Source organism: Rutidosis leptorrhynchoides, chromosome 3, assembly GCF_046630445.1.
Source record: "Rutidosis leptorrhynchoides isolate AG116_Rl617_1_P2 chromosome 3, CSIRO_AGI_Rlap_v1, whole genome shotgun sequence".
NCBI lineage: Eukaryota > Viridiplantae > Streptophyta > Magnoliopsida > Asterales > Asteraceae > Rutidosis > Rutidosis leptorrhynchoides.
Window position 1 is genome coordinate 486,155,001 of NC_092335.1, and position 19,478 is coordinate 486,174,478.

A 19,478-nucleotide genomic window follows, 5' to 3' on the forward strand; every position below is an offset into this window, starting at 1 on the left:
ATCAAATAATCCAGGACAAAGGACAATTAACCCAGGGTAATAAATAATCAAAACGTCAAACATCATGGTTACGGAAGTTTAAATAAGCATAATATATTTTATTTCATATTTCCTCGTACTTTTATTTATTGTCATTTTAATTATTGTTATTTATTTTATATTGTTAGTTAAATATCATCATTTACTTTACACTTCGCTTAAAAAATAAAATCGACAAACCGGTCATTAAACGGTAAACCCCCTTTTATATATTATTATATATAATTATATATATTTTGTACAAATATAATTGTTTAAAAATATAGTGTGCAATAAGCCCGCTCCCTGTGGAATGAACCGGACTTACTAAAAACTACACTACTCTACGATTAGGTACACTGCCTATAGTGTTGTAGCAAGGTTTAGGTATATCCATTTTGTAAATAAATAATTAAAACTTGTGTAATTTGTAACGTATTTCGTAGTAAAATATAAACTATTTCGTACCCCCACGCTACGACATCAAGTTTTTGGCACTGCTGCTGGGGAACCGGCGAAACGCTATATTTTTAATTTATTTTTGTATAAATATATTTATATATCATTTTAGAAAAACAATATAAAAAAAAAACGTTTTTCAAACTCCACGACTCGCGGAGTTTGCAGGCTTAAAACTCCACGACTCACGGAGCTGCCCTGACCAGCCTGACCAGAAACCCTATGTGACGATCGCTCCAAATCCATATGGAGGAACACGTCATTCATCGATTTCATTGTGAGGTATTTGACCTCTATATGATACGTTTTGTAAACATTGCATTCTTTTAAAAAGGCACACCATCAATGAATATTTAAATCAAAGGTTCTCACATCTGATGATTTCTATATATAGACAATCACCGTAAATAATAGTTTATAATAGTAATTCCGTTGACAATGCAGTCAAAATAAGATACATGGTGATGATTTTGTGAATGCAACGTTTTCTTGAATAAAGCATGCAAGACTCCATGCACATAGCTTGTATAACATGTAAGCAAACAGCGGAAGACTTCTAGGGAACCTGAGAATAAACATGCTAACAAGTGTCAACACAAAGGTTGGTGAGTTCATAGTTTTAGTGTTTTGCATAATCTGTATATAAAAGTGGATCACAAGATTTCAGTTGTTTCATCCAGAAACGTTTATCAAAATATTCTACAAGATTGAGCACCCTGATAACTAAACTTAACGTATATATAATTTGTACCCTTTGTATAATCATCTTAATAATACACGCAAACCAACGTGTACGCTTCTCAAATAGCATACGTCCGTTAAAAGGCTAATGCTCTAGCTCGGACGGGGATATCAAGCCCTATGGATCTATATACTACTACTCGCGCCCACCAGTTCTTATAACTGGCAGTTACTAGTTACCAAAGCTAAGGGATTTTTGGTTTAAACTCAGTGTAGAATTTAGTATGTACTTGTATCCATTGCGTTTAAAATAAATTGCATGTATTCTCAGCCTAAAAATATAAATTGCAAAAGCAATTAAAAAGGGAGCAAATGAAACTCACACATCTAATTATTGTAAAACAGTTAATAAAACATTTGCATGTATTCTCAGCCCCAAAAATGTAAAGAGTAAAAGGGAGCAAATGAAACTCACCTTAGCAGCATATAAAGTTGTTCACCAAAATGTGACCGAAACTCGGATTACCAATTAATCGTAGATCTCAACGTATCAGTATTGAGATTCAATATTGTAGGAAAGTACGTAGACGTAACGGAGATGATAAACACTAGGTTTGATTCATAAATATACCCCCGAACATTACCCATAACCTCCTTGGCAATAACCCATAATTTCCTTAGCTCTATCCCGCTTGAAAACCATTTTGAAAATAACCCACTCATGACCTCGTCGTAGTATTTTATGTATAATACATAATTAATAATACTAATAATAATAAGATTAATAATAATATTAATCTTAATAATATAAATAATAATAATAATAATAATAATAATAATAATAATAATAATAATAATAATAATAAAATAAATTAAATAAATATTACGGGGTAATAATACTAGAGAAAGAGATATATATTCAATTGAGCCAAAAACTGTGCAATTTATATAACTTTTTCTGAAAAAGTACCCCATGCGATCGCATGGGATTTGTGCTTCAAGGCCATGCGATCGCATGGCCCTCTGATCCAGCTCACAAACTTTTAACTTTTTGTTTGTCGACATAATTTTATATAATATATATAATATATTTAATTTATATAATTAATTATATATTATATTAAATTCACATGCATAGTTGACTTGTAATTTTTGTTCCGATAAGTCGTACGTCATCACTCGACTTATGTCCCGGTTCCGGTTTTTCAAATGTCCTTTCGTACGCTAAGAAAACTTGTATTTTACATTTCGTGTCACGTACCTTTGTCAAAATATAGCCTTAAATTATCCCTAAACTATACCACTCAAAGTATATCTTAAACTTTCGAGTATTTTGATCATTTACTTCTATAAATCATCGTCTCGCTATTTGTTAATATATATATAATAAAAATCGTTTTTATGACCAAGTTAATATTATATTTTATCGTATTGTTAAATATATATTTTCAATATTAATAAACACATTTTAAAATATATATCGCAAGTTATTCATATATCTAATTCCAACAGTTGATATTCCTTATTATTGTATGTGTCCAAATTACGTTATTTAAACAAACACTTTACCATTTATTCCGAATACCGTTAAGAATGAATGATTTCCCAAATCAACGTGGACCTTACAACAGAGACCCGTAATAATATCATAATCCTTAAGGGACTCAATAATTATCTTTTAATTCAATCGTTTGGCATAATCTTTTAACTCTGTATCTAAATATATCAATCAGATAATCAAACCAATAAGTTTAATGCACAGTATCATATACTCAACACTTTGTTACGTTTTCAAGTTATGGTATATATATGTATCTACTTACATATAATTGTTCGTGAATCATTGAGAACAATCGAAAGATAATTGAATAGTTCAAAAATTTTGAGATTCAACTTTACAGACTTTGCTTATCGTGTCGGAAACGTTAAAGATTAAGTTTAAATTTGGTCAGAAATTTTCGGGTCATCACAGTACCTACCCGTTAAAGAAATTCCGTCCCGAAATTTGAGTGAGGTCATCATGGCTGACAATAAAAATGTTTTCATGACGAATATGAGTTGGAAAATAGAATTTTATCACTATTGAATAATACGGATAAAACAATCCGATTACTCGAAGCGTATGAGAGAAGTTATCGTAATAGAGTGAAATAGAGAATAGAGATTCGTCTTATCTCTTGATGTAGTAACGATTGATTTCCGGAATTTAAGGAATAGAAAATCTTCATAATTTAAATAAGATTTGATTCTTCGGAATTTAAGGAAATTAGGATTTCCTTTGATTAAATGCGTAATCTGCCTCGATTGCTATGTCTAATATTTTGCTATAAATTAACCTCTTCCGTTTCATTTATTTTCACCACTCCTATAATCTTATTTCTTATTTCATACTTACAAAAGATTTGTGAAAATGCTTCATCCAGTTCTGATTCTTGATATTTTCTTGGCTATCATATCATTCATTCTTCTTTTTCATCTGCCACCAGAGGAGGTTATTTTCTTCTACTATTACCTTGGGGTTATATTGTTTTTCATTCTCCCGTGTCTTTATATTGCTATACGCATTGATATACACGGTTTGTAATTTTGGGGTTGTTTTCGGGCTTTATATTTTCCATTATATTTCGGAGCTTCATGCTTTCGTTTTCTCTTCCCGACTTTAAGTCAAGCGAATAATGGTCCAAAATTCGTAGGTATGGATTTTGAAATGAACATAATTAATGTTCTAAGAAAGAAACGGTAATGGCACAATCTGACTTGTCAAATTACCTGAATACCTCGAAAAAGACCGAATCATCAAGAAAAATATTTTCTTGATATGTTTAGAGGTTAAATAGAATGAAAGAGTTATGTAACATGGTTCATTATGAGGGTATGATCTGTGAACCTTTATCACGTTCCATTAGAAACTCAGCATGACTTACTGTAATATAATCACGTTGATCAAGTGTCATTATATTATACTAACTCATGCTTCAATTCCCAACACTACTTCAAAAACATCCATTTTTTGAAATTTTCAGAAATTAGAAACTAAAATAGTTTCTTTTATGATGTAACACAGATAGCGTGAAGAGATAAATGATTTTAGATAAGAATAGTTATGAAAATATCTTCAGAAATATGGAGGATATTTATAATGGAAGATACGATGATATCTTAGAATTTCTAATATTAGAGGATGATGCGAAAAATCTGTCTGTGAAGGTTTAGAATAAGAAGTAAGGTTCTTACTAATGGTTTCAGCAGACACTAAATCATTTGAATTCTTTGAAGGTAGATTTCGTCCTTGTGATTTGTCTACAGCTTCCTTCATACTTTGCTCAACCCGTTTTCCAGTTCCAAACCTTCTCTTTTTCTGTGCTTTTCCAACACACTACTCTTTATCATCAAACTTTCGACTGTTAAAGTCGTTTACAGTTTTTGCTGTTTCATCGGTATTTTTCCAAAATTCGGAGAACTAGTTTCGTAGTTTGAGGTATTTTTCATAAACTTCACATTCGAAGTATGTAAGTCTTGAAGATAGATGTTATATATATATATATATATATATATATATATATATATATATATATATATATATATATATATATATATATATATATATATATATATATAACTGTTGTCGTAGAAAATGCTGCGAGATTCAAAATACTGATTGCTAATTCCCGGTGGTTGGTATGGAAATTATTGTTACAAGATATGGATGAGTACAAGATAGGATTTCAATGAGTATAAGGATTTTTCGAAAGGTCAAGGATTAATAAAGTTGTTTGGTAAATTTACTGCTAATGTGGTGGAACATGAAAGGTTCCCCAGTAACAAAACGTATATATCAAGGTTACAATAAGGCTTAATCTGAAAAGTTGAAGTTGACTGGTTGGAAGTGTGATAAAACTGGATACTTTGAAAAGAAATTGCAAGATTATTTTCGGTAATAACAATGCTAAAGGATCTTTCACCATTTTGAAGTCAAAGTATAGCTTTGAAAGATGTAGAGATCTAAGAATGATGTCACTTGTTAAATCTTGACTTGGATTCTGCTATGTCAATATCAGAATATGTAATTGAATTTGTATGGAAACGATTGTATATCGCTGTGAGCATAGTTAATAATTTTTGAATCAAACTTGAAGAATGTACAGTGTAACATATTAATTGCGAACTTATATATTTCCCGGGTATCACCTACCCGTTAAAGATTTCACAATTAATACTTTGTACAAAAGAATTTTTATTACCGTCTTTATGAAAATATATGTATGTATATTTTCTTTAGATGTAACACAGATTTAATGAATTAATATCATATTAAGCTCATTTAATTTTTGGCTTGACTTAGAAATGATTAATCTCTAAAACATTAAAGATTACATAATCTTTGCGGAGTATTTCGCTAATGTAATCGATACTTCATTATTTATTCTTATTGATATTCCTCAGTGAAGGATGTTGGTGCTCGTGGAATTTTTGTGAACCTTACAAGGCACAGATGATGTTTTCTGAAAAGTTTCGAGTATATCGAAATTGAAAATGTAAAATCAATTATGTAATTGATTAATACACTTGGTTTATTATGAAATGGAATTCATTGGGTTGAAACAGAGATTGTAGTTAACAATGGTTAAGTTGTTAAGGAAGGATGTACATCATTGCATATTAGTAATATGAACTAACCGAGTAGTACCTACCAGTTAAGATTCACACGTAATAGCTTAGTACGAAAAGATTTATTTTGATTTCAAAATTCATATATATTAAATATACATAAAATTTCTTCAGGGAAAAATGAGTTAATACTTCATCGGTTATTGTTGCTGGTATTTCTTGGTAACTATGGTGCGTATGACGTTGATGCTCGTGGAACAGATTGTGAAGTTGAGGTTTGCGATGCGGATGTTGTTGGTGGTGGTAATGGTACTGTTGGTGTTGTTGTCGGTGGTACTGTTGATGCCGGTGATGATGCTGGTGCTTGTAACCTTTGCACCATATTCTCCAAAGCCACTACCCGAGCGCGAAGCTCATTGACTTCTTCTACTACACCGGGATGATTGGCGGTTCGGACGAGCGGATGAATAAGATCCAGAATTTGAGATAGTATATTATCGTGATGAGATACTCTGGAAATGAGAGAGAAAATGGCGTCTCGAACAGGTTCGCCGGTAAGTGCTTCAGGTTCTTCGCCAAGAGGGCAATGTGGTGGATGGAAGGGATCGCCTTCTTCTTGTCTCCAATAATTAAGTAAGCTACGAACCCATCCCCAATTCATTTAGAATAGATGATGGCTAATTGGTTGATCCATTCTAGTTACACTGTCTTCGGAATTCAGGTGAATATCCATATCGGAATAGCTGTCAGAGTTTAAGGAATTTGAACTAGATACGGGATCCATCTTGTATAATTAGGGATAAGATTTTTGATATGAATTAGATTATAGAATTTAGTTTGGTATTCTTCAATACATAATTTACATATGTATATATAATACCAAATTCCATAAATCACGGAGAAATTTTCGGAAGATGTCAAGAAAAGTTTACAGTAACAGATACGCTAAGATATGAATTTTGTTTATCTACTATTCATGCAATCAATGCAGTAAAACGTGTCTAGACTAGGAATGATAAGCAGGTAATTTCCGACAAGAAATGATAAGCAAAACTTCTAATATGAAGACACGGTCGAAGTCCAGACTTACTAACGCATCCTAACAACTATCGGTTAGACACACTCATGCAAGACCTGGTTCACTAGGACCAACGCTCTGATACCAACTGTGACGATCGCTCCAAATCCATATGGAGGAACACATCATTCATCGATTTCATTGCGAGGTATTTGACCTCTATATGATACGTTTTGTAAACATTGCATTCTTTTGAAAAGGCACACCATCAATGAATATTTAAATCAAAGGTTCTCACATCTGATGATTTCTATATATAGACAATCACCGTAAATAATAGTTTACAATAGTAATTCCGTTGACAATGCAGTCAAAATAAGATACATGGTGATGATTTTGTGAATGCAACGTTTTCTTGAATAAAGCATGCAAGACTCCATGCACATAGCTTGTATAACATGTAAGCAAACAGCGGAAGACTTCTAGGGAACCTGAGAATAAACATGCTAACAAGTGTCAACACAAAGGTTGGTGAGTTCATAGTTTTAGTGTTTTGCATAATCTGTATATAAAAGTGGATCACAAGATTTCAGTTGTTTCATCCAGAAACGTTTATCAAAATATTCTACAAGATTGAGCACCCTGATAACTAAACTTAACGTATATATAATTTGTACCCTTTGTATAATCATCTTAATAATACACGCAAACCAACGTGTACGCTTCTCAAATAGCATACGTCCGTTAAAAGGCTAGTGCTCTAGCTCGGACGGGGATATCAAGCCCTATGGATCCATATACTACTACTCGCGCCCACCAGTTCTTATAACTGGCAGTTACTAGTTACCAAAGCTAAGGGATTTTCGGTTTAAACTCAGTGTAGAATTTAGTATGTACTTGTATCCATTGCGTTTAAAATAAATTGCATGTATTCTCAGCCTAAAAATATAAATTGCAAAAGCAATTAAAAAGGGAGCAAATGAAACTCACACATCTAATTATTGTAAAACAGTTAATAAAACATTTGCATACTGGACGTGTTGCTTTTCCAATACAAGGTTAGCAAGTGGGTGATACAAAACCATAAGTTTTGAGCTAAAATTTTCAAATCTGAAACCCACAAAACCCACAAAAATATTTTGCAAACACCGGTGAAGGGTTAATCCGGAAAACTTATCTAGAGTAAAAGCTAGATTGAATTTTCAAAAGATCAAATGTTTTCATAAAGATCCAATTTCCTTAAGGATCTAAATTTTCATAGTCATGTGGGACTGTAAACCGCCTTTCAAATGTGCACTTTGCTTTGGAAACCGAAAGTAAATCGGCTATTTGATTGCAAGTGTCGTTGACCTAAACCCGAGGCAACTGTGGATGACACATCCACCTTTAACCATGGTTCTATCGTTATTATCATTGTTTATACCACCATATCAAAATCACTGATGTACAAAGTGTGATGAATAAAAAAGTGATTCATGTATGTTTTTATTTCAAGTTCTGTATTGCTTGAGGACAAGCAACGCTCAAGTGTGGGGATATTTGATAAGGCTAAAAAGGAACATATATTTCATAGCAATATCCCTCCTAAATAATAGGTTTTCATATGTAATTGTATTATATTTTTATTGTAATTGTTTAAATAAATAAGTGCGAAGACAAAAGGCAAAAACGAAGATTTGAAGACAAAAACGTCCAAAAAGCTCAAATGTACAAGATACAATTCAAAGGGTTCAATTTATTGATGAAAAACGTCTAAAAATGACAAGAGTACAAGTTACAAAACGCAAAGTACAAGATATTAAATTATACGAAAGGACGTTCGAAAATCCGGAACCGGTACACGAGCCAACTATCAACGCCCGACGCAATGGACCAAAAATTACAAGTCTACTATGCACAAGAATATAATATAATATATAAATAATTATATTAATTATTTATATTTTATATTTATATATTTATTATGTCGACAAGCTAGGAGCCAAAAGTTTGTGAGCTGGATTTTCAAACTCCACGACTCGCGGAGTTTGAAGGCTTAAAACTCCACGACTCGCGGAGCTGTCAGAAATCAAAATGCCTATAAAAGACCACGAATTCTGCGAGTTTAAATAACATAATAATAATAATACTCCGTAGTATAATATATATATATATATATATATATATATATATATATATATATATATATATATATATATATATATATATATATATATATATATATATATATATATATATATATATATATATATATATATATATATATATATAGTATAGATTAGTGTTATATTAGATTAGTTTGGGTTATGTAAAAGTTATTTTTACGGGTTTTAAAGTCGGAGCTCTGTTCGTGTACCACTACGCGATAAATAATCAATGTAAGCTATGTTCTCCTTTTTAAATTAATGTCTTGTGCTTAAGTTATTATTATGCTTATTTGAGCCGAATTAATCATGATGTTGGGCTAAAAATTAAAGACGGGGTAATTGGGCTTTGTACCATAATTGGGGTTTGGACAAAAGAACGACACTTGTGGAAATTAGACTATGGGCTATTAATGGGCTTAATATTTATTTAACTAAATGATAGTTTGTTAATTTTAATATAAAGATTTACAATTGGACGTCCCTATAAATAACCATATACACTCGATCGGACACGATGGGCGGGGTATTTATATGTACGAATAATAGTTCATTTAACCGGACACGGGAATGGATTAATAGTCACTAGAATTATTAAAACAGGGGTGAAATTATGTACAAGGACACTTGGCATAATTGATAACAAAGTATTAAAACCTTGGGTTACACGCAGTCGATAACCTGGTGTAATTATTAAACAAAGTATTAAAATCTTGTTACAGTTTAAGTCCCCAATTAGTTGAAATATTTGACTTCGGACATAAGGATAATTTGACGAGGACACTCGCACTTTATATTTATGACTGATGGACCGTTATGGACAAAAACCAGATGGACTTATCAAATAATCCAGGACAAAGGACAATTAACCCAGGGTAATAAATAATCAAAACGTCAAACATCATGGTTACGGAAGTTTAAATAAGCATAATATATTTTATTTCATATTTCCTCGTACTTTTATTTATTGTTATTTATTTTATATTGTTAGTTAAATATCGTCATTTACTTTACGCTTCGCTTAAAAAATAAAATCGACAAACCGGTCATTAAACGGTAAACCCCCCTTTTATATATTATTATATATAATTATATATATTTTGTACAAATATAATTGTTTAAAAATATAGTGTGCAATAAGCCCGCTCCCTGTGGAACGAACCGGACTTACTAAAAACTACACTACTCTACGATTAGGTACACTGCCTATAGTATTGTAGCAAGGTTTAGGTATATCCATTTTGTAAATAAATAATTAAAACTTGTGTAATTTGTAACGTATTTCGTAGTAAAATATAAACTATTTCGTACCCCCACGCTACGACATCATATATATATATATATATATATATATATATATATATATATATATATATATATATATATATATATATATATATATATATATATATATATATATATATATATTATCAACATAAAAATGATATAACTAATACATACATACATACATACATACATACATACATACATACATACATACATACATATATATATATATATATATATATATATATATATATATATATATATGTATATATATATATATATATGTTCAATTACAACTATGAATATTAATAAATATACAAATGATATAGGTTCGTGAATCCAAGGCCAACCCTGCATTGTTCAATATCATCATATGTATTTTTACTACAAAATACAGTATTGTGAGTTTCATTTGCTCCCTTTTTAAATGCTTTTACAATATATTTTTGGGACTGAGAATACATGCGTTGCTTTATAAATATTTGACGAAATAGACACAAATACTTAAAACTACATTCTATGGCTGGATTATTAAACCGAATATGCCCCTTTATAGTCTGGTAATCTAAGAATTAGGGAACATCACTAATTTTGAGAATTGGTGCACCCCTAATTGACGCGAATCCTAAAGATAGATCTATCGAGCCCAACAAGCCCCATTCTGGAATTTGGAATGCTTTAGTACTTCAAGTTTATCATGTCCGATGGGTGTCCCGAAATGATGGGGATATTCTATATGCATCTTGTTAAGGTCGGTTACCAGGTGTTCACCATATGAATAATTTTTATTTCTATGCAGTTTGCGAAATGCCTGATACGAGAATGATGTTTATGAAAATGAAATCTTGTGGTCTATTATACTATCTGAAATGATTATTTATGATAAATCAATGAACTCACCAACCTTTTGGTTGACACTTTAAAGCATGTTTATTCTCAGGTATGAAAGAAATCTTCCGCTGTGCATTTGCTCATTTTAGAGATATTACTTGGAGTCAATCATTACATATTTCAAAAGACGTTGCATTCGAGTCGTTGAGTTCAACAAGATTATTATTAAGTCATTTATAATTTGATATATTATGAAATGGTATGCATGTCTGTCAACTTTCGATGAAATAAAAGTTTGTCTTTTAATAACGAATGCAATGTTTGTAAAATGTATCATATAGAGGTCAGAACCTCGCGATGTAATCAACTATTGTGAATTGTTTATAATCGATATGAACGGGTCCTTTCAATATGAATAATTTTTATCTCTATGTATGGGATGATGTTTACGAAAAATGAAAATATGAAATCTTGTGGTCTATTATTACGATTGATAAATATATAGGTTAAACCTATAACTCACCAACATTTTTGTTGACGTTTTAAGCATGTTTATTCTCAGGTAATTTTTAAGAGCTTCCGCTGTTGCATACTAAATTAAGGACAAGATTTGGAGTCCATGTTTGTATAATATTGTTTGAAAACTGCATTCGAAGACATATATTGTTGTGTAATATTATTGTAAACCATTATGTAATGGTCGTGTGAAAACACTATATTTTTTATTATCATTATTTGATAATCGTCGTAATATTTTTAAACCTTTATCGATAAAATAAAGGTTATGGTTTGTTTTAAAATAGAATGCAGTCTTTGAAAAAAGACTCATATAGAGGTCAAAACCTCGCAACGAAATCAATTAATATGGAACGTTTATAATCAATATGAACGGGACATTTCACACTATGTGTGGGATTCCAGCCCAAATGCACTTTGAATTATTGTCCAAATATTTTAAAACCCTAAGTGTGGGATTGTCACCTTTGTGCGCCCCTACATTGAGGACAATGTTATTCTAAATGTGAGATATAAGCATACGCCTTGACTAGATTAACGCCTAAATTAAGTTCTTTAACTTAGAAAATTGTCTGTTTCAAAAGCAAAATGCATATTCTTGTCCTACTATTGAAAAGTACTCAAGAAAAAGAATTAACAAATTCAAAATTCTTAAACATTCCAAAAAAATACGAGATCCCCATACTCCAGCAATATTCATCCATTTCCATTTTTGTTTCCATCATATTACTCAATAATATTACTCACCCCCAAAATCAACCGAGTTCAAAACAATGAAGGGAAAAGATCCTAGACAATCGGTGTACATGAGCACGACTAGCAGAAGAAAAAGCTTCAAAAAGAAAATAAAAGAGAAAAACTATCTGATGTGTTGTGCTAAAAAATAAAAAAAAGGAAGAAAAGATAAATAAAAAAAACGCACGAAAAACGAAAAAAGCACAAAAATAAAAAAAGATTCAAAGAATCCCGAATACCGTCAAACACGATGAATAAAATAAAGAAGTCTGTTGAAAAGAAGAAAACTCGCTCAAAAGAATGTACTAAATCAACATGATCTCAAAAATCTTTTGGAAAGCAAACAACTTCTGAAAGCACCTTCACAAAAATATTCATCCCTAATGAACCATTAAGCAACTCCTAGATTTTACCCCATTCACTCACCCACAAACTCGACATTTCCACGTGTTCGGAATCATGACTTGTGCTATTCTTAGAAAGAGTTAAATTAGAAAGGATTACAAATAACGTGCCTAGAATCAATTTAGAAACCGTCGTTTTTAATATTTGACACATCCATGCTTAATAGATACGAGAACTTTCTTAAAAACCTTATCTTTTCGAGGCATAACGAAAGTTTGCTTGAAGACAAGCAAAAGCTTACGTGTGGGATACTTAATAACGTGTAAAAAGTCATGTTTTTACTCCCAGTATCTCTCCTACTTAAACCAAGAAAAATATAAAAGAACCTGATATCTCTTTTTATTAACTTATTTTGTAGATCTTGGAGAAGCGAAGAAAATGGAGCAAGAATCGAAGAAAATGGACAAATAACGAAGAAACTAGAGCAAAATAAATATAAAAAAAGATGAATCGCTTACGCACCAATTAACTATTTGATGGAATTGAAAATAAAAATCATACTTAAGACCATCTTGATGATAATTAAATCATGGACGCATGCGCGTAATAATCGTCGAAAACGGACTCATAACGAAGAAACCAGGGGCAAAACAGTGAACGATCGAGAAATGCACCCAAAACAAGCAATCCGACCAGTACCACCACCATGGTTACCGGGACCGACACCTTTGTAGGGTATCGGGACAGGCACCCGAGTACCGGCCGGTGAGGAAGCAAATGAGGTCGGGACTAACATCTTTTGTGAGTATCGAGACCGAGGGGCTAGGCAAAAAATCGAGGGGCATGCCTCTTGGAGTCTTGGGACCGAGGGTGAACACGAAACCGACACCCCCGCATGCCGGGACAGAGAGAAAAAAGAGAGAAGTGTGCCGAGACTGAGGACCTTTATCACGATACATCCGGTATTTACAAGATGCCATATTTATTTCTGTTTTTAGCCCGAGACTTCACAAGATGCTGGTATCTCGAATTCCCGACACCCATATTCAAGTGCTGAATCGCAATTATCAAGAGAAACTTGGGGTGCAATTTTGAAAACTTCCAACTCTAAAAATACTTTCATCTTTAACCATTTTCAAAACACTCTTCCACACTTCAAATTCATTATATATTCTTACTCCCACTCATCTTTCTCACTCAAAAACCATTACTCTTTTTCTTGAATTAGGAAAAAAATTTATCATTATTTAATTGATAATTATTTGGATTTAGCATTTTCAAAGACGAAACGGGATGCGATAGAAGTGGTGTCGGAAGTTTTTTTTGTAATATTTAGCTCGTTAACTCCTAATTATTATTATCTCAGAATTCTAATAATAATCACTTTTAAAAAGCTAACAAATACTCGAATTAGTCATTCGTTTAATACATCTATTTCTGGAAAGATATCATTATCATGGCGATTTAGCATATAAAATTAGATTCGTTTGAATATGCTACGCGAGTGCTTCGTCTTTATTGTTTCCAAATTAAATTAATAAAAAAAATCGGATAATTATTGAAGTGCTCAAAAGTAGTCAAGAACGTGTATTCCATCTTAAGGAACGGGATATGCTTTGGTATTGGTACCAACATTATAAAAAAAATCTTATCTACCAATAAACCACGTGGTTTTTTTAATATCATAAGGAATATGGATATGGAATATGATTACTGGATTTTTCGTTAAAAAATATACTCATAAATCTGAAACATAAAAAAGATTATATTATTACTGGATTTTTCGTTAAAAATATACTCATAAATCTGAAACATAAAAAAGATTTTTACGAGTATGAATACATTTTAAAATGTATAGGTAGTGTGCCTTAGTGATATATCCAAATCCATATTTAATATATTCACCTAAATTAAAATATCCTTAAATAATGATCTATTTATTTTATTTTTTTAGCCAAAACACATATTATATAAAAGAAAATAGAGATCTTGGGGCATTAGATTACATATATCTCATCTGTTTGAGAACTACAATAACGTCCATCACAAAACACACTTGCATACAACTAATCATAACAATGAAACAGACGAGGTAATGTTGTTTTTTTAAAAGGTTGGCGTTGAGACCGGATTGAGACAGATAGGACCTTAAAATGTCCAGACGAGTTTGAGACGGATGTTGACTAATATATATATGTTTTAAAGTAAAAAAATTTCGTTGACAAATTTGTATATATAATCATTATTATCATTAATATAATAAAAAAAAGGTACGGCGTAACATTGAATTACGTCAATTTTAATCGATTTAATCGACTTTTGATTGATTATAATCAAAATTTTGATTTGATTTTTAACTAATGTTAACATGATATTCGCATTTGAATCAACTTTTGACCGTTGAGTTACTAGTTAGAACTAGTGGTAAAAATCTAAAACTTACACTACCAATAGATCAACAAGATAAGAACGATGACCATCATATGTGTCAAACTCTCAAGTGGGCCAATAATATAAATTTCAACATTATCTTTTTCTTATCAATAAAAGAATTAAATAATTATATAATCCACCCCACCAAAAATATGCAGAAAACATCCACTGTTTATTTATCTCTCTTTTTTTCTCATCCTTAGAACCAAACCTTATATAATTATTCCATCACACGTGAACAATTCACTTCACTCATCTCAAACCACGCCGGAGGTCCGCCGCGTACCGCCACCTGAAAAAATTCTTCAATGTCTTCCCTCATTTTCATCCTCTTTTTTCTTGCCCAAATAACTAACAATCCAAATGGGTTTCTTCTTAAACTCGACAAAGATCTTCAAACACACCAATACACCACCCAACTACTCATCGGAACTCACCAACCACTTCCGACCAAACTCGTCGTTCATCTCTCCGGCGACTCCCTCTGGCTCCGGTGCTCCACGTCATCATCTTCTCACCAATTCATCTCCCACAACTCAATCCAATGCTTGATTGCCAATAAATCTCAAAAACCAACAAAATATCCCAAGATTTGTAATGTTCAGCAGCGAAACCCCATCACCGGAGTTTCAAGTATTGGAGATCTAGCTGAGGATCATGTAGAAATCGGGTCGGGTTTGAATCGGGTACTGTTTTCGTGCTTGTCGTCGGATTATCTACTCAAAGGTTTGGTTTCTGATGCTAAAGGTGTATTAGGTTTAGGAAAGTCAAAGATTGCTCTCCAATCTCAAATAGTCAACAATTTTGACTTTCCAAGAAAGTTCACCGTTTGTTTATCTCCGGTCACCGGATTTATTTCCTCCGGTAACACTAAGCACTCGTTATCTTACACACCGTTGATTATAAACTCAATTCATAATATAAATGCTTATTATATAAATGTAAATTCGATTAACATAAATGGGAGGAAATTGAGCTCACAACAACCAATAGGAAGTGTAGAAATAAGCTCAGTTGTACCGTACACTACAATTCAAACCACTATTTATGACAATTTTGTACAAGGTTATGTTACAGCTGCTAAGTCGATGAATATGACAATGGTGGGACCCACTGCGCCTTTTTGTTGGTTTTATTTTTGATAGAAAAATTGATATGGTTACTTTGTGAAGGATGTTATCCCACATAGGTGGGAGGAGAAAGTTGGAGGTAGGTGACTTGGTTATAAAAGGAGGGCTAAGTCTTCATTCCAATTTGCACCAATCAATACACTTTAAGTATTTGATTATTTCTTTCTTTCTTACCTTTGTTTGAGAGTTGTATTAGTTAAATATTTTGGAGAGTGTAGTTGGCTTAAGAGAGTCGTCTATATCATTGTAACAATTTGTGATATAGTGTATTTCTCTCTTTGGGGGCTGGTGGTTTTTCTCCTGTTTTGGAGTTTCCACGTTAAATCTTGTGTTGTGTATTGTTCTTATTTCTTTACTATTATTGTTGGGCTGGGTGGTGGGAATTAGTGAGACCGTAATTTCCCAACAACTGGTATCAGAGCGTCAGGTTTGACGGGGGTCTCGGTTATAGGAGTCGGAGTATGCTCTGTGGTTGCCACGTGAGTGGATCGTCCACATCAGAAACGAGTTCTATTGATCGTATAGGGTATCTGGTTAGACAATATTTTTTCTGATTCGTAGTAATAGTTGGATTTGTTAGTGGCGAGTTGTGGGCTTCCGATTTAAAGGGTCCTGGCTTCCTGCTACATCTTTTGGCTATTCGAAACGTGGGCAAAATCAGAGAAAGTGTTGTTCTTAGGATACAGATACGATGTCGAAGTTCAGTCCAATGAGGTTTGATGTAGAGAAATTTGATGGGAGGATCAATTTTGGCTTGTGGCAGGTTCAAGTCAAGGATGTGTTGATTCAATCCGGTTTACACAAGGCTTTGAAGGGTAAACCCACCCTTGTTCTCGGCAGTGATTCTAGCAAGAAGTTCGATGAAGAAGAATGGGATGATATGGATTTGAGGGCAGCAAGTGCGATTCGTTTGTGTCTTGCAAAGAACGTGCTTGCAAATGTGCACGGGTTATCAACGGCAAAGGAGCTTTGGGTTAAACTAGAGCAGTTGTACCAGGGCAAGGGCATCTCAAATCGGTTGTGTCTTAAAGAACAATTTCATACTCTGCGTATGGATGGGGGTTCAAAGATTTCAGATCATCTAAGTATTCTTAACGGTATTGTTTCGGAACTGGAGGCTATTGGAGTTAAAACGGATGATGAAGATAAAGCTTTGAGGTTAATATTATCTTTATCATCGTCCTATGAGCACATGAAACCTATTCTAATGTACGGGAAAGAAACGTTGAAGTTTGAAGATGTTACTAGCAAGCTCCTATCCGAGGAGAAAAGATTGGAAGGTAACGGAGTCTCGTCATCAGAAGCTACGGTACTGTTGTGTTCGGATAAGCAGAAGAGAAACTCTAGAAAGAATCTGACATGCTGGAAGTGCGGGAAGACTGGACATGTAAGGGTTAATTGTCCCGGTGGAGCTAATCCGGCAAATGGCTCCAAAGACGCTAACATTGTCTCCGTTGTTACGGAGAGTGACGAATTCCTCTGAAGTCACGTAATCCTCATGGTGTGTCCGCGCCACCATGAAAAGGGATATTCGTTAGCGGTTCCACAAATTGTACATGGGCATTGGTTTGGCGTTGATGCAAGGTGTGTGGTGGAAACTGATGTTGTAGCTGATGAAACTTCCAGGGAAAGCCAAACAGGAAGTTGCACCATAAAGTTTCAGCTGGTTGTTCAACAACATGTGCCGAGGTGAAATGCTTGGAATGTGATATTCTAAGTGCTATACTCTTAATGGTGGAGTATGATAATTCTTGTTAAGAGTTATGATTGTCTGTGATGACAATGATTGTCGGGTATTGACAATGTTTGATGAAGATGCAAATTTTATTTCTTGGGTTAGAGATAATGTCAACGGCATGAAGATGAGGATCTTGAAGTTGTCGTCGAGGAAGCATCTATATCGGTTATCCTTATAATGTTGAAGTATGGTTATCTTTTTCTATCAAAAAGGTGGAGATTTGTTGGTTTTATTTTTGATAGAAAAATTGATATGGTTACTTTGTGAAGGATGTTATCCCACATAGGTGGGAGGAGAAAGTTGGAGGTAGGTGACTTGGTTATAAAAGGAGGGCTAAGTCTTCATTCCAATTTGCACCAATCAATACACTTTAAGTATTTGATTATTTCTTTCTTTCTTACCTTTGTTTGAGAGTTGTATTAGTTAAATATTTTGGAGAGTGTAGTTGGCTTAAGAGAGTCGTCTATATCATTGTAACAATTTGTGATATAGTGTATTTCTCTCTTTGGGGGCTGGTGGTTTTTCTCCTGTTTTGGAGTTTCCACGTTAAATCTTGTGTTGTGTATTGTTCTTATTTCTTTACTATTATTGTTGGGCTGGGTGGTGGGAATTAGTGAGACCGTAATTTCCCAACACTTTTCGAGTTTGTTACCAATATAAAGAAGTTGTACCTGAGATTGAACTGGTGTTGCAAAGTGAATTTGTGAAGTGGAAGATGCATAGTAAGAATTCGATGGTGCGAGTGAGTGATTCGGTTATGTGTTTAGCGTTTGTTGATGGCGGTTTTGATATGAATAGTATGATGGTTTTAGGAGGGTATCAGTTAGAAGATCGAATTTTGGAGTTTAATTTAGGGACTAATATGATGGGGTTTGGTTCTTCGTTGTTGATGGATGGAACTAGTTGTGCTAATGTTATGGAATCGGTTTCGACACGAAAGGAATCCTTGCAATGATTATAAGTTGTACTAAGAAGTTGTAGCGAATTCGAGTTGGCCTCTATAGGTTATGTTAACGGATCGTGTTTAGATTTTGGTCGAGAATTACATATCGAAGGCCGCGAGTGGTGTTGAATGTTAAAGGGTTGTTTAACATATACTAGGTTAATCCTCCCACTTTATTTTTGGAGGTTTTGATCTTCCTTGTTCTTTTTTGTAGCATGTAATGAAGATATAGTTTTGGTTGCTTTTTTGTGAAAGATTGGGCTTTTTGTGGAGTTTGTTAAATGTAATGGCACCTTACATTGTAATTTGTAATGCACAAATTGGCCTTATTTTCTATTTTTCCCCTTTTCTTCTCAAGGGAAATCAGGTTACATGTTACTTTTCATAAAAGAGAATGATTAAACATTACTTAGGTTTAAAATGTAAATGATTCAAAGAGTTTTGATTGAACTTCAATCCGAAAGCTAAAAACCTATTTGATAATCATTTTAAATGAATAACTTTTTCCGGAGTAATTAATTACGTTGAATAAAAATATCAAGTGTTATAAATACAATTTATGAAGGATATTAAAAGAAATAAGGGTGCCGAA

At 32.9% G+C, this 19,478-nt stretch overlaps 1 protein-coding gene across 1 annotated transcript; it reads left to right on the plus strand.

Moving 5' to 3' along the window:
* Positions 1 to 15,222: 15,222 nt before the first annotated feature.
* LOC139901740 (probable aspartic proteinase GIP2) lies at positions 15,223 to 19,220 on the plus strand. The gene is made up of 2 exons (XM_071884418.1): positions 15,223 to 16,200; positions 18,582 to 19,220. The coding sequence occupies exons 1-2, from the start codon at positions 15,384 to 15,386 to the stop codon at positions 18,896 to 18,898; spliced, it is 1,134 nt and encodes a 377-aa protein (XP_071740519.1). The 5' UTR covers positions 15,223 to 15,383; the 3' UTR covers positions 18,899 to 19,220.
* Positions 19,221 to 19,478: the final 258 nt, after the last annotated feature.

Excerpts from the sequence above, each read along its gene's own strand:
- LOC139901740 (XM_071884418.1), top strand. The coding sequence starts at position 15,384 with ATGTCTTCCCTCATTTTCATCCTCTTTTTTCTTGCCCAAATAACTAAC. Across the intron at positions 16,201-18,581 it reads GGGACCCACTGCGCCTTTTT|TTCGAGTTTGTTACCAATAT; the intron begins GTTGGTTTTATT and ends TTCCCAACACTT.